At 41.4% G+C, this 15,823-nt stretch overlaps 4 protein-coding genes across 5 annotated transcripts in view; 3 read left to right on the top strand and 1 right to left on the bottom strand.

Annotated features, from left to right (window-relative positions):
- Positions 1 to 4,991, top strand: part of CAPN2 (calpain 2) — a 60,515-nt gene extending 55,524 nt beyond the window's left edge. The window contains exons 19-21 of the mRNA XM_050760938.1: positions 907 to 1,023; positions 1,281 to 1,339; positions 3,994 to 4,991. Of these exons, the coding sequence (XP_050616895.1) occupies positions 907 to 1,023; positions 1,281 to 1,339; positions 3,994 to 4,050 (233 nt within the window). The 3' untranslated portion in view covers positions 4,051 to 4,991. The remainder of the gene's footprint in view (positions 1 to 906; positions 1,024 to 1,280; positions 1,340 to 3,993) is intronic.
- Positions 1 to 15,823, top strand: part of CNIH4 (cornichon family AMPA receptor auxiliary protein 4) — a 728,363-nt gene that overhangs the window by 272,003 nt on the left and 440,537 nt on the right. The gene's annotated exons all lie outside the window — the stretch shown is intronic.
- DEGS1 (delta 4-desaturase, sphingolipid 1) overlaps positions 1 to 15,823 on the top strand; it is a 347,277-nt gene that overhangs the window by 85,203 nt on the left and 246,251 nt on the right. The gene's annotated exons all lie outside the window — the stretch shown is intronic.
- The window catches only part of TP53BP2 (tumor protein p53 binding protein 2), a 67,787-nt gene continuing 61,220 nt past the window's right edge, over positions 9,257 to 15,823 (bottom strand). For both annotated transcript variants that reach the window (XM_050760687.1, XM_050760690.1), the window contains 2 exons: positions 13,241 to 13,440; positions 9,257 to 10,055 (listed from right to left, as the gene is read on the bottom strand). In XM_050760687.1, coding sequence (XP_050616644.1) covers positions 10,014 to 10,055; positions 13,241 to 13,440 — 242 coding nt within the window. In that variant the 3' untranslated portion in view covers positions 9,257 to 10,013. The remainder of the gene's footprint in view (positions 10,056 to 13,240; positions 13,441 to 15,823) is intronic.

The raw sequence follows: 15,823 nt of genomic DNA, 5'->3' as shown, positions 1-15,823 counted from the left end.
GAATTGGATATCAATAAAAGGACACAAGCTAGTGGTAGACCAGCAGAGTGGGAGACTGCTGGGCTTTGGGAACAAATGCGACAGCATGAGGCTGTTCATTCTATTTGCTGGAATATAATGCTGCCGCAGAGACCCCACACAACAGTGGTTTAAACGAGGTACGTCTTTCTGTCGCATGGCAATCCCAGCTCCAGCAGTCCACAGCTAGGATGGTGTCTCCTACTCTCCTACTGTGTGATCACTCTTCCCCCAGTCTCCCCCCATCCATGATGCCCACCGGTCCTTCGAGGCTTGCCCTCATCCGAGGGACCTGGGATGGCGTGCCACCACAAACACATGCCGCCAACAGGTTGACAGCAGAAAGGCTCCTCGCCTTTAAGGGCACACAGGCCATTTCTGCTCACACATCCTACCAGCCAGACTGTGATCGCAAGGCCTCTGTTGGCTGCAAGGAACTGGCACATGCAGTCTTGAAGCTAGGTGGTCACAGGACCAATAGAAATTATTTTACTCTGGAAAGAGGGAGAACTACCATGAGTTTACCAGGAACAGCTTCTGCTCACATATATCCAGGAAGAATCTGGTCTCCAAGACCATTCAGAGCTAAACAAAAAATCAAAAAGCAGCAGCATGGTTAACAACATGAAGCAACCATGACCATGAGAACAAGAAAAGACTTACGTGTCATTAAAGACACAGGCAGGGTGAAGGTGGACAGTCCAGAAACAAAAGAAACAGCAGACGGTACTGGCTTTGCAAAATCAAACCAGTCTCATAGAAGAGCGGCCAAGGGACAAAAGCAATTATACCTCATTTAAATCACCACTTGGTTCCATAGCCTGTGAGTGCAGCTAAATGGTACAGTCTAATGCTTAGCAATCAGTTTGTTTGTTCATGTAACTTCAGGTTTCAAGATGCCCTGTCAACTCCACCAAGTCATCGTTGCTCGGTTTGCAGATGACCAGCTCATCATCGATTTTGATAATTTTGTTCGGTGTTTGGTTCGGCTAGAAACGCTATTCAGTAAGTGGATATTTGGGGAAAGACTCATTTCAGTTATCTTGGTATTAAAGTGGCCTGCCTTTCACCTTGGTGAAATCATCTAAACTAGAGACATGTCTTCCAGGAGTTGAGAATGAACTTCCCTCTTTACTAATTTGGGAGTGAGGAAGAAAGCGTGTATGGCGGTCAGTGAAGTCAGTTGCTGAACTGAGAAAAGGATAATGTAATCTCTGTTTCAGCTCACTCACTCGTGACATCCTTTTTTTCTCCCTCCACAGAGATATTTAAGCAGCTGGATCCCGAGAATACTGGAACAATAGAGCTCGACCTTATCTCTGTGAGTCAGCAGCTCATACCCCCACCTTGCTTCTAAGGGGATGGGGGAGGCATGGGGTGGAAAGGGCTATTACTTGAGTGACCTGCTTTTTCAAGTTTTGCTTTAAAGAGCTCTTGGTCTGTCGGGGCCAGGCCTGTACACAGCTGTAAGATCCCACAATGCACTTTTATTTGCAGTTGTTTTCCAACTACCTATTCTCAAGTCCAAAATGCATGCCTGGCTCCCTCTTCCCATGAGCTTTGACTTGAGTGTAGCTCAAGGTTAAACTAAGGAGTGGCTGCAGGATGATGCTTAGAAAAATGAACTCTTGATTAGTATGCAAGGGAGAACATGCTTATATAAAGAAATTCTTTGGATGAAATTCAAGTTGGGTTTTGGGAAGATCCATCATTCTTAGAATGGATCTACTTAAAATACTTTGTGAGCAAATTAGTTTTCTCTACTCCCTCCCCATTTAAGATAAAACCAACACTAGTAAATACGTTTGCCATTTATTATTATTATTGCACTCATGTGTCTGGAACCCTAGCAATGCACATCTCTGAAATGATCATCAATCTAAATTAAGTGGGTATGCTAATTTCACAAAAAGCAAAGCGCAAAATGTTCTCTTATCATCCCAATGACAGGAAGTTCTCTCACTGAAAGAAAGAAGCCAGGTGAGGTATACTTCCATTATCACCTGGCTCCAGTCAGCATTTCCTCTATACTCAGGGAAGGCCACAGAGGGCCGGGTGAAGTGGCCAACAATGGGTGAGAATGGTAGTTGTCAGTCCTGTCTGTATAACAGAGGAGTGAAGTAGTGAGGAGGGCAGGTCTAATGCACTGGCAGCTCTTTTCCGTGGATTTTGAACTCTGGAAGAAGCCAGCAACTAAATAACTGTCTTGTTCTGCTATTATGCATTATATAAGCACCTTTAGCAAAGTGGAAATATAGTTTATCTGGTTACGAATCACACTAATTTGCTTAAAACTTTACATATCCTAGGGAATATCTCTATCCCTAGATTGCAATGTAGAGTCAACCTTGTCTCTAAAAAAATAAAAAATTAGGCTGGGCGCAGTGGCTCACACCCATAATCCCAGCACTTTGGGAGGCCATGGCAGTTGGATCACCTGAGGTCAGGAGTTCAAGACCAGCCTGGCCAACATGGAGAAACCCCATCTCTACTAAAAATACAAAATTAGCTGGGCATGGTGGTGCATGCCTGTAAGCCCAGCTACTCAGGAGGCTGTGGCAGGAGGATTGCTTGAACCTGGGAGGCAGAGGTTGTGGTGAGCTGGGATTGCACCATTGCACTCCAGCCTGGGCAACCAGAGCAAAACTCCATCTAAAAAAAATAATAATAATACAAAATTAGCTGGGCATGGTGGTGCATGCCTGTAAATCCCAGCTACTCAGGAGGCTGTGGCAGGAGGATTGCTTGAACCTGGGAGGCGGAGGTTGCGGTGAGCTGGGATTGCACCATTGCACTCCAGCCTGGGCAACCAGAGCAAAACTCCATCTAAAAAAAATAATAATAATACAAAATTAGCTGGGCATGGTGGCGGGCACCTGTAAATCCCAGCTACTCAGGAGGCTGAGGCAGGAGAATTGCTTGAACCTAGAAGGTGGAGGTTGCAGTGAACTGAGATGGCGCCACTGCACTCCAGCCTGGGCAACAAGAGTGAAACTCTGTTTCAAAAATAAAAATAAAAAATAAAAATTTAGCCAGGCATGGTGGTGCGTGCCTGTAGATGCAGCTATCCAGGAGGCTAAAGTGGGAAGAACACCTGAGCCTAGGAAGTTGAGGCCGCAGTGAGCCATGATCGCCCCACTGCACTCCATCCTGGGCAACAGAGTGAGGCCCTGTTTCAAAAAATTTAAATAAAATAATAAATAGTAGAGTCAACACAACTGTGACATGAAACATGCCACATGTTAAGTTCTGAAAATCCTAGGTTGTCATTCTTGCTAGATATCTTATTCTACTCCAGCCGCCCACCCCCACCCCAGGGTCCACCTGGCTCAGTCCTCTCCCTCCGCATTTCCTCTGAGAAGCATCTTCTTACCCACTGACTTTTCCTGCCACTCCTAAGTCTCACCTTTTGCAAGTTCCTGGAGATCCTCGCTTCTCGTAGTCTTTGCTAAGGATGAGCCATGTTCAGAAGCTCTCCTTCAGTCTGCAAGGATTTCAACCTTGACTGCAGATTCCGTCACGTGGGGAGCTTTGCCAAAGTCCTGGTGTCCCGGCTGTATCCCAAAGCAGCTGAATCAATCTGATTTAAAGTTTCCATGTCACTACAATTTAGAACCAGTGTTGAACACCACTAGTTGCAGGGATATCCACATCCCAAACTAACTTCTGATGTGATACTCTGAGGCAGAGGTGTGAAAATGCTAATTTCTGTTGTGTGAATTTCACTTTTCATGTGTGCAGTCAACCCTGTAATGTGATTCATGACCACCTAAGGCAAATCACACAGACTACTGACCTGTTAAAAGCTAGACTCTAGAAATCAGGTAAGAAAAATATGAGTTAGTACACTGATATCGTAGCCCTCGATCAGCTTTTCCAGTACAAGTTTTTTGGAACAATCTACAGGTACTTAAATAAGCCTTTAATTTTAAAAGTGGTCACTGAGCTGACTTGGTTTTTTTTCCTTCCTCACAGTGGCTCTGTTTCTCAGTACTTGAAGTTGTAACTAATCTGCCTGAAGACTTCTCATGATGGAATATCAGCCAAGGACTAAGCTTCCATAGAAAAACACTTTGTATCTGGACCTCGAAATTATAGGAACATTTACTTAAACGGATGATCATAGCTGAAAATAATGATACTGTCAATTTGAGATAGCAGCAGTTTCACACATCAAAGTAAAAGATTTGCATATCATTATACTAAATGCAAATGAGTCCCTTAACCCTTGACAAGCTCAAAGAAAGCTTTAAATCTGTAAATAGTACACACTTTTTACTTTTACACACTTTCCTGTTCATAGCAATATTAAATCAGGAAAAAAATGCAGGGAGGTATTTAACAGCTGAGCAAAAACATTGAGTCACTCTCAGAGGACATGAGGCCTTGCAGGGAATATTTAAAGCAACTTCAAGTTTAAAATGCAGCTGTTGATTCTACCAAATAAGTCCAAGATAACCATTGCCCGTGAGCAAACTGGGAAACATAGTATATCATGAAGTAATCTTGTCAAGGCATCTAGAGAGTCCAGGTGAGAAGACTCACCTCTGTCGCTTGGGTTAAATAAAAGACAGGTTTTATATAATATTGATTGGTAATAGTAAATCGTTCTCCTTAAACCCAAGTTCTTGACCCTATTCGGCCTTATACATCAGGTCTTACAAAGACCAAAGGGATTCCACGCTTGATCAACTGAACCAGTATGCCAAACCAGGCATCCAATTTGCAAACCAATTATGATAAAGGACAAAATAAGCTGTTTGCCACCTCAAAACTTCATGAACTTCACCACCACTAGTGTCTGCCCATGGAGTTAGAGGGGACATCGCTTAGAAGTTCTTATAGAAAGGACACAAGTTTGTTTCCTGGCTTTACCTTGGGAAAATGCTAGCAACATTATAGAAATATTGCCTTTTTGCCTTATCTTCTTCCAAATGTACTGTTAAATAAAAATAAAGGGTTACCCCATGCAATCACACCACGCCATGTTTTTCTTCCTGGAGGTCAGCCCCACAGGATGGTTTACGAGCACACATGATTATAGCTTGTTTCTACTTTAACAAGGTATGCTGCCTCTGTAAATTCATGTATTCAAAGGAAAAGACATCTTGCCTATAATTAAAATGTGGAACTATAAAATTTTCTTAAATCCAATTCAGAAACTCTGATAATCTGATGATAATGTAAAGGAAGCTGTAATTTCTACTGCTTATTGATCTGCTGTTAGGCAGCACAGAGAAATACATGCCTCTCAGGAAGTTCCCTGCTCAACCGGCCACCTCAATTTCACCTTGGCCATCTCCCCCTGGGGTAGGGACAAGCAAGGGAGCTGAGAAAACATGCCGATTAAGTCACTGGTCTGGTGCTGGTGGTTCTTGAGGAATCATTTCCTCAGGATGACTTGACACAGGCAAATGCCATCCTAATATTTCCTTGAACAAGGTGAGATGATACATTTCCCAAACTCAGCTCAAATGCGTTGAAGTTCTCTTGCTTGCCAAGTGGATTTTGAGGGTAAAGGGGAGGCTGGTGGCCATGAGAGTGCAGGAATCCCAACCTCCTCGCATTGGTAATTTCTCTGTCCAGCTGCACAGGTGGCAGGATAGAGGTGGGAGATGTTTGGACTGAAGATTGGAGGTGGGCAAGGGAAGGGTGGCTGAAGGATCAGGGGACAAGGGAATGGAGGGTGGGGACTGAAGTGGTTCCAACACAGGACCCCAGGGTCCAGGCTGGGAGGGGGTGGAGTGAAGGGCAGGAGGGATCAGCTTTCGATTCTGAGGAAGAGAGTGGTCACCAGAGACTAGTACACAGTAGGGCAGAAAGGAGGCCCCTCCCATCTGCAGAAGCCATTCCAAACCTAGACTACTGTTCTGGGGCCCTGCGTCTCCTGGTGCACTTTCATCTGTGGGGCTGACCTAGTCTCTGAGATAACATTAAATAAATAAGATATATGCTTATCAGAGCAAATTTAGAAAAGACTGAAAAGAAAAGGGAATAGAGATTACCAAGTATCCTGAGTTTTCCCACCTGGTATAACGTTTGTTAATGCCTGTTTTACAGGGGGCAAAAATAGATAAGCAAATAGATGATAAGCAAAGTAAACCTCAACTTCCTGAGCCTGTACAAACTCACCGCCCACCCCCCAACCCTCACTACTTCCCTCCCGGGTCTCTGCTCTGAATTGCAGTCTCAGGCCCATCAGTCAGCCAGCCCTCTATCAATTAGCTCCTCTTTTCTCTTTCCCTCTCGTTTTTCTTTCCACAGCTCTTCCCTTATGCCAACCACATCCTCAAGTATACTTAATATTCTTACCTCCCCTGCTGTGGCCTCTCGTATACTTAATATTCTTACCTCCCCTGCTGTGGCCTCTCCTTCCTCCAGAGCCGAACTTCTGCTTCCGGAGAAGCGGTCCACACTGGATCTCAATTCATTTTCCACCCACTACAGTCTGTCTAGTCACCTACCTCTTTGCTGCTGCTTTTTATGATCACCAGTTACCTCCTAATGCCAAACCCTATAAACATCTACCAGCCATTATCTCCCTGGACCTTTCTGCTGCCTTTAACACCATTTACGATTCTCCTGAGAACCCACATTCCTTTGGTTTCCTTCAGGTCTGCTTCTCTGGCTAACTCGGTCTCCTTTCCTGTGACACTCCCCACATCCCCAGTGGCTCCACTGCCGTTCGAATATGCACAGCTGGTTTGCATACTCTCCCCTTCAGCACAGTCTGTTCCCCACCTGCTTTATTCTCTTCTATTTTGTAAAGACCTAAAAACTGTGCGACCATAAAAACATGACTATAGCATCAATTATAATACACAAGAATTGTTCAACATTAGACAAATGATTAGATAAATGATATGATGGAATATTAGGAAGCCATTAAAATTCATGTTAATAGGCCAGGCATGGTGGTTCACTCCTGCAATCCCAGCACTTTGGGAGGCTGAGGCAAGTGAATTACTTGAGGTCAGGAGTTCAAGACCAGCCTGGCCAACATGGCAAAACCCGGTCTCTAATAAAAATACAAAAATTAGCCGGATGTGGTGGTACGGGCCTGTAATCCCAGCTACTCAGGAGGTGAGAATCGCTTGAACCTGGGAGGTGGAGGTTGCCGTGAGCTGACATCGCACCACTACACTCCAGCCTACATGAGAGAGTGAGACTCTGGCTCAAACAAAAAAAAATTCATGCTAATATTTATGATACAATATCAAGTATAATACAGGAGAATGCAGAATTGCTTAAACAATAAGCACTCAACTATATATAGAGAAAAAAAATCATAGGTAAGACTACAAAGAAATAGGCCCAAGTACGAATAGTACCTCTAGAGTGGTCTTTTTCCCTCCCTCCTTCATAAACTTTTTCTGTACTATTTCTATAACGAGCTTTGATATAAGGATACTTACTTTAATAATAAAACAAAGAACAGAAAGACTTAACAACAATGAGCTTCTCAGTTTAGGATTAAGGAATACAAAACTGGGATCACAGTTCCCTACTTTTCACATCTTCTCTTTTCATACATCTGTGTGATTCTTTAGTTTGCCAAGTACCTTCATGCACAGAACTTAGGTTTTCTTCAACAACTCGGAAGCATGTCAAGGCAATGGCATTAAACTCCACAGATGAGGGAACAAGGCTCAGGGAGGTCAAGTGTCCTTGGCAAGGTCACTTAATGGGTAAGTACAACAGCCCAGGACTAGAATCCATGTTGTTTCCTATAGTTAACATATTAACACAAACTTAGTGGCCTAAAAAAATAGCCATATCTCACAATTCTGTAGATGAAAAGTCCAACGCTGGTCTCACTGGACTAATGCATTCCTTCTGGAGACCTGGGGAGGATTCATTTCCAGCCAGGCCCACTCAGGTTGGCAGAGTTCAGTTCCATGTGGCCATAAGGACTGAAGTCCTCATCTCCTGGCTGGGCCAGCCGGGGGTGGGGTCTTTCTCAGCTTCCATGTTCCCTGACCCCCAATTCCATGACCCCCTTCATCTTTAAAGCCGACAACAGCAGGTCAAGTCTTCACACTCCAAGTCTTACTGCCCACCCACCCGCCCCGCCTACCCTCCTGCCTCAGCCCTCCTGCCTTCCTCTCCTGCCTCAGCCCTCCTGCCTTCCTCTCCTGCTGTGAAGGGATCTTGTGATTACGGTGGCCCACCAGGACAATCTAGGCTAAACACCCTATTTTAAGGTCGACTGATTCGTAAACTTAATTAAATCTTAAAAGTCCTTCAAAGAAGTACAGTAAGTCGTGAAAACCTAGCATCACGAATAGGTTCTCGGTAACTGCAAATTTGAGCAAAACGATGTAAAACAAACCAACAAGAAACAGCAGGTCCTCGAATAACATCACTTCATGTTGTACTGTTAGAACACTGATGAGAAAAAGAAACGGTTTTGTTATATACCTTTTCGCTTTGAGTTTTGGCCAGGTGCAGTGGCTCACACCTGTAATCCCAACACTTTGGGAAGCCAAGGTAGGAGGACCGCTGGAGGCCAGGCATCAGAGACCAGCCTGGGCAGCATGGTGAGACCCTGTCTCCAAAAAAAAAAAAGAAAAATAAATAAAGTCACAGTTTCCAAGAACCTAATGATGATGTTAAGTAAGGACTTACTGCACCTAGTGATACAAGGAGTAACCAGGAGACAGGGATGGGGTGCGGGGCACCTTTAGAATTCTGCCTACCACACGTCTTCTGATGTTTAGTTCCTGTTGTCACTCCTTCTCCATTACTCTCAAAAGTGGTATTCTCAAAGTTACAGTATGTTCTTTCATTTACTTTCCTTTCTAGAATTTAGCTACTCATAAAAATGTGTAAGGAAGAGTGACCATGGTTTTTCATTTGTATCTTCTACTAAAGTAGTTCCACTAAGCAAATGGGTTTGGAAACAATTCACAAACTTATTAACATATTAATAAAATGATGTGGAGATTTTGCCTATATAAGTTTTCCCCCCGTAAATCAATGAGGACACTAAAACAGTCTATTAGAGGCTCTAGGTAAAATGTAAAGTAGGCTTCTATCACCATGATCTCTACAGTATTTCATTTTGAAAACCACTTACATTGAATCACTTGGCTGGTAAAAAAAAAAAACTCTTATTACAATACATATACTTATGTTAAGCAGTTTGTTCTTTTTCAGCTGGGTAAGAGACCCTAACGGCTTGTGACTATTAAACAAAGTCTATTTATGACATCAAAAACAAAAACCAGTAAACAGCTTAGCATCAAAAAGTTTATTACAACTGTTTTTAAAGTCAGCTAGGATCTTGACAAATATTACGATTAAGTCTAGCAAGTTGCTAATTTCTGAGATACAAAAGACAATAAATACAGATTAAAATTCAGCCTACAAACAAGATTCTACATCTAATTACTGGTACTGTAGTTTAGTTTCAATATTTCAAACATATGTATAATTCTTAAGATGCTACAAGAACTCATATAATAAAGTTACTGTTCACTGACGACCAACTAACAGTTCCTCAATGACAATATACAAGTGTGCAGGGCCTTCGAGCCTTCAGGTGAGCCCCGCAACGGCCTGCTGGTGCCTGGTACAATCAGAGACGGCGATGTGATGGTGGCAGGAGGACTGGTTTAGGAGCAGGTGCTGAAAACACTCACTAAACAGGACAGAGAGCTGATTTCCCAACTGCCCAATAAATGGTCCTATTTACTGGACAGGATTCTTGTAGAAAACAGGATTGTCGCTGTATACTTCTCCGAGTGCTACATGGGACACCTTTGCCCCAACACGGTATGGCCTGCTGACGTAGATGCTTTATTTCATCATGCTAAATGTCCTCTAAGGGTAAATTCTTCAATCCTTCATTTTCTTCTAGAGACATTCTTCATCGCTTTCAAGCTACATTGTCATTAAAATAAGTCTTGTGAAATTTTTGCCAAAAATAATCGTATTACTTCTTCTTAAAAACAGAGATTAATTCTTCATTGACTAAAATTCTGTGTGAAGTTTCAGGCCAAGCTCCTTTGTCTTGGTTTAATTCTTGGGTATAGCTGCAAGAGAGTTTTAAAAAATATTTACATACTATAACAGATGTATGGGAATATAACAAAATTTCAAGAAATAATGAGGTTACGGGACAGATGTCACGGGAAGGAAATCAAAGTGAGAAAAGCACTCTTTGTGGTGTGTGTGGCACCTAGAGCTTTACGTTTAGCAACGTACTCATCAGCTAGACTGCACAGGACGTTCAAAGATCACAAGAGTCCGTCAACTGTGACAACTCTACAAAGCAGCAATATAAAAACCCATGACAGTTCTGGGTATTAACTCAATCTGCACAGCTTGTTGAGCTGTAAATCGGCTCTAACAAGGAAGGTAAACTGCTGTATGCTCTACGCTCCAGCTTCTATTAGGAAGGAAGAAAGAGACTGAATTCCTTTACCTTTATTCACAATGGACATGACGTTGTGTCATGGGACTTCAGACTGTCAGAAATGAAATGCCACAGATTAAAAGTCTACAAATTGAAGGAAGATTGGGTGGAGTTTTTTGCTTTAGAACTCTGTGGTTTTGTGTTTCCACAAGAGCTATAAAGGTGAGTCCTAGTGAAGGTTGCAAGGCCTCTAGGCCTGAGCCAGAACCAAGTCAAACTGGTAAATTCAACTGACACACCAAACAAAAGCAGCCCCTCTTGACAAAAGAAGAGGAAAAAAAAGGTTTACTCGAAGAAAGTAGAATCATAGGCTTTAATTACATCTCAATTAAAAAGTTTCAAAATAATAAATAAATAATTTTAAAAAGAAAAAGAGTCAGACTTCCAGTCAAAACTAAAACACTAACTGGTGGATCCATGTTACAGAAAATATTATTTTTCTATCTGAAAAAAAGACATTTACCTAATACAATTTTCTAGACTTTTATCTGAGCCCTAACAACAAATATGCACTTTCCTTTAAAAAAAAAAAAAATCAGGAAAACAAACCAAAAAAGTTGTGTAGAGGATACTTCTAACAAGAAAAGATTTTCAAAGTACTAAGAAAATCTAAATTTAGGACTAAAATGAAAATCTTCAGTCCAGTCTGTTAATTTCAGAATCTTCTAAACACCACACACAGGAGACAGAACTCAGTCTTTGACCCACGCTTCCCATGTCATTAACCACAGGACCTCTTTGTTAGAAAATTTAAATAATTCAAAAGATCTATTGTACAACTTGGTGACTGTAATTAATAATTATTATATACTTGAAAATCACTAAGAAAATAGATGTTCTCACCAAAAAAAAGATGACCATGTGAGATGATGCATGTATTATTTAGCTCGATTTAGCCATTCTACAAGTATACATATTTCAAATTGTTATACACCATAAATATATACAATTTTTGCCAATTAAAAAAAAGAAAAGACTCAAGTAAGCAACTAGTTCTAAGAAGGTAAAATCTCTCCCAGATAACAAAAGGGCTTATTTACTGTTGATGTTTATCAGAGAAGGAAAGTGGCTGCAGGCAAGAGACTGTACATCTCTAGTGCTAGGGACTCTGGAGAAGCAACTGAGGGTGCTCGAAAGAGAACAACCTTTATATTTCTACTTTCCTCTGGTAATCTGAAAGCTTTTTTTTTAAGACAGGGTCCACTCCGTCACCCAGGCTGGAGTGCAGTGGCAGGATCTCGGCTCACCACAACCTCTGCCTCCCAGGCTCAACCGATTTTCCTGCCTCAACCTCCCGAGTAGCTGGGATTACAGTATTTTTAGTAGAGACAGGGTTTTACCATGTTGACCAGGCTGGTCTCAAACTCCTGACCTCAAGTGATCCTCCTGCCTCAGCCTCCCAAAGTGCTGGGATTACAGGCGTGAGCCACTATGCCTGGCCCCTGAAAGCTTTTTCTAAGGGCTCCATAGCCTAATTTTATTTGTTTTTCACTTTCATTATTCTTTAAAGTTACATTATGATCACCCAAATGAATACTGTCTAATCATGTATTCAAAACTTATTATGAAATGTTTTTTTCATAATAAATTTTGCTGTCAGGACAGCAACAGTCAAGGTATTGTATAAGTAATTTACACTGCACGTTAGACAAACAACAATGGCGAAGGGAGAGTCAGGGAGAGATGCTGGTCAGAATCCAGGCAGTCAGGTTCCAACACTGAAGTCATTTCAAAGAATCCCATTGAAAGTAATGCCTAGGCAGTGGGTCACTCGCAGAATCCTGTTCATAGCCTAGATGCCAGAGTAAAGGCTCCATGTGAGTGGAGGCCATGTCTGTCTGACACTTGATGAAAAGACCAAGAATAGCATCTACCATTTGCTCTCTATTAGACCTCTGAGTTATCCTCACACCAATCTTAGGAGGCAGGATTCTCCAGCCCTCCCCACGTTCCTTCTGCAGCCTGGATACCCAGATAGCAGGTGCTGCAGATGGGGTTGAAGCAATGTGGAGGCCAGTGCTCACAACCTACACACCATCTTCTGTGTATCATAACTGGCTCTTCCTTTCCTCAACCCTTTCCTTACCTCCTCACCAAGAGCAGATTGTGCAAGCACTTTAAACTTTTATCTCAATCTCTCAATTACCCTGATCATTTCTCTCACTATTTCATACATTCTTCATGCCCCTTGTACACACAAAACTGCTATAAGAGAACAGCTGAATCTACGAAGAGCTTAACGCAAAGCCCTGGAATCTGTTATTCTCGCTTTCTCTCCTCTGTCTGACCATATGCCAGCTTTCCCCTGAAAATACTCCAGGAGAATCTTTACATAATGACAGCAGTCCCATTGTACTACACTATAGAAGTGGTACATATGTGCTGGCATGATATTGTTTTCTCGCTTTTTATGAAATATAAATCAAATAGTAGAGAAAAACAAAGAATCTTATCCTTAATGCCCTGTTGGAAGCTCTCTACCAGATTTGCAAATCCTGATTGAGACAGATTAAAAACTGATTTCAGATGTCACAGGCTCAATTCCAATCATATTATCCAGTTATCTTTAGTCTGTTCATAAATGTAGGGAGGACCCCTGACCTCCAGGGCTGGCAAACATATGTTATTGATCATAATAAGAATCACTGAAAATGTGGCTTTAAGCCTAAGACTATTAAATGTTTAAATTCCATGTCTTATTAACAAAGGGCAGTTGGGTGTACTGTATCCGTAACATACAGCGGTTTTACAAGGCCCCTCTCTGGCACACAGGAAAACACCGTAAGCGTCAGAATAACTTACTCCCAGCAAGTTGCGTGGAACATATCCCTCCTTATCATTAAGGCGCGCCCACCACCATTCGATTTCATCTTCATCCTCCCTGTGGATGATTGTCATGCAGTCTCCTTCTTTCATGGGCAGCTCATCATCATTCTGAGGTTCATAATCCCAAAGTGCATAAATGACTCCTTTATTCATTATGCCCATCTTCTCCTGAACTCCTAAAATGATGACAGTAAGATAAAGCACAGAATATACAACTCGGAGTACACCACTCCGTAACTTTTAGCTATATGAAACAAAATGGGAAGAAAAAGGCACAGGCTGGAATGTTAGTACTACATTAAATATACAATAGAATGTCCTGAGGTGGGGGGTAGAGTGCAATGGAAGGCAACAATGTATAGGGAACATAAGAAGGACACATAACTATATGCTATCATCTCTAAAACAGCTCTAAAACCTAGCACTTTATAAGTATCTCTTAAAGGAGCTACTCAGAGTACAAAAACTTTTGCAAGCTTAGGAACTAAAAAAAGAATTCAAATCTAGGATATTAAAAAAGTGAACGATATGCCTGTCCAATTTCAGTCTACTCCCAAATGTAATGACTAAGGAACTCTAGAAACATTACTTCATTCTTTACTCAAAATTCAGAGCAGACAGAGAAAAAAACAGAAGCACAATGGTCTCTATGAATTTCCAAATGGGGAAAGACAGAAGAAAAAAATATATATAGAATACGTTAGAATACAAAAATACGGCATTTTAGACAGGATCAAAGTCTTCATATAATCAACCCTAATATAGTAAGAATCAGAATTCTAAAAGATGTTGAAATCCACAAACTAGGAAGGGAAAAATCCTCAGAAGTCCACCTTTCAACAGATTTGCAACTTAACTACACATTTAAGTTTTGCCCTTCTTCACTTACACCTTCCTAAAGGGCAATGCTAGTAAGAAATAACAATCATCAACTGGCAGGCAATAGGAAAAAAAGCAGAGGAGAAGGAAAATAATTAAGGTAATAAAGTTCTCCACAATTCAGAATTATTATTTTCACTTTTATAATTTTTACAAAACCAGGAAAATACTTGCTAGCTTTTGAATAGCTTTTTCAGCTTATGTGAGCACTAAACTATTGATTATGAAATTATTCCTATATCAACTAATGATATAGCACACAGTATATTTCTCTCACTCTGGGAAAAACTGAAACAAGAAATTGTTCTTTTCTAAAAGGCTCTGCCAATCTAAAGAGACAATTTCCAACTTTTCTTGTTTAAAGATGACATGCAAAGCATGACAGACTCACATGGCAATCAAACTTTATATAACTATAACTTCACAGAGTTTTTTAAATGGCCACAGTGTCTGAGATGGGAATGAAGAAAGACGGGGGAGATTCTGGATATTTTAGTATACTCAAAATAACAGCTCAAGTCCCAATTTGCAATAAATTAGGGACCAGGGTCTTGCCCAGGATGGTCCAGAACTCCTGGGCTCAGAAGATCCTCCCACTTCAGCCTCCCAAAGTGCTGGGATTACAGGCTTGAGCTACTGCACCCAGCCTCCAATAATCATTAGGAATGGAGGAAAATTCTCATTACTTTGCTATTCATCAGATTAAGAGTTGTAAATTACTTTGTAAAAAATTTTTTGAGGGGACTAAAAACATGCTCAATGTTACCGGTAACTTGGGAAATGCAAACTAAAGCTACAACAAGGTATCATTCCAAATCCACCAACAGTTAAAGAGAACGTGGAGTAAAAAGAACCCTCTGCTAGATGTGTATCACTGTGACCTGGCAAGTCCACTTGTAGATAGACACCAGAAGACAAGTACCAAAATGTTCACAAGGATGTTTACAGTGGAAGGAAAAGGAGGAGGGAGGGAAGGAGGGAAACAGCACACATGTCCTTCGAAAGTAGAATAAAAAGATAAATTGTACAGTGAAAATAAACTATAGCTACAGAAAACACGAGTGAATCTCAAAAACAGTGATGAATGAGAACAGCAGGCCACAGAATCACCAGTATGATTTTATACAAAGGGCAAAAACAAGCAAAACTGAAAATATTAATTATAGGATTCACATACAAATGATGCAATTATTTTACACAACAAAATGTGAAAGCAGTGGTCACTACAGACGTAACAAGGGGCCACATCAGGGAGAGGAGTCCAAACGATGTCAGAGATAGTGGTTATGTTCTATTTCCTAAGTTGGGTACACAGTTACTCACTGTGTGTAATCTATTATCATTACTTAAACAGCACATCCTGGTATCTATGATATACTTCATAAATTTTAAGAATCTGACCAAATATCTCTAATGTTTAAAAAAATCATTCTCCATATCTAAATATAGGTCAAGATGGTCAATAAATTTAATACAGCAAAATATATATTAACACATTATATATGTGTGTGTGTGTGTGTGTGTGTGTGTGTATATATATTTTCCCCCCCCGAGACGGAGTCACGCTCTGTCGCTCAGGCTGGAGTGCAGTGGCACGATCTCAGCTCCCTGCAAGTTCCTCCTCCTGGGTTCACACCATTCTCCTGTTTAGCCTCCAGAGTAGCTGGGACTACAGGCACC

This window comes from Macaca thibetana, chromosome 1 (genome assembly GCF_024542745.1).
Source record: "Macaca thibetana thibetana isolate TM-01 chromosome 1, ASM2454274v1, whole genome shotgun sequence".
In the NCBI taxonomy this organism is placed as follows: domain Eukaryota; kingdom Metazoa; phylum Chordata; class Mammalia; order Primates; family Cercopithecidae; genus Macaca; species Macaca thibetana.
Note: the sequence above shows the minus strand (reverse complement) of the source record. Positions and strands in the feature narration are given on the sequence as shown.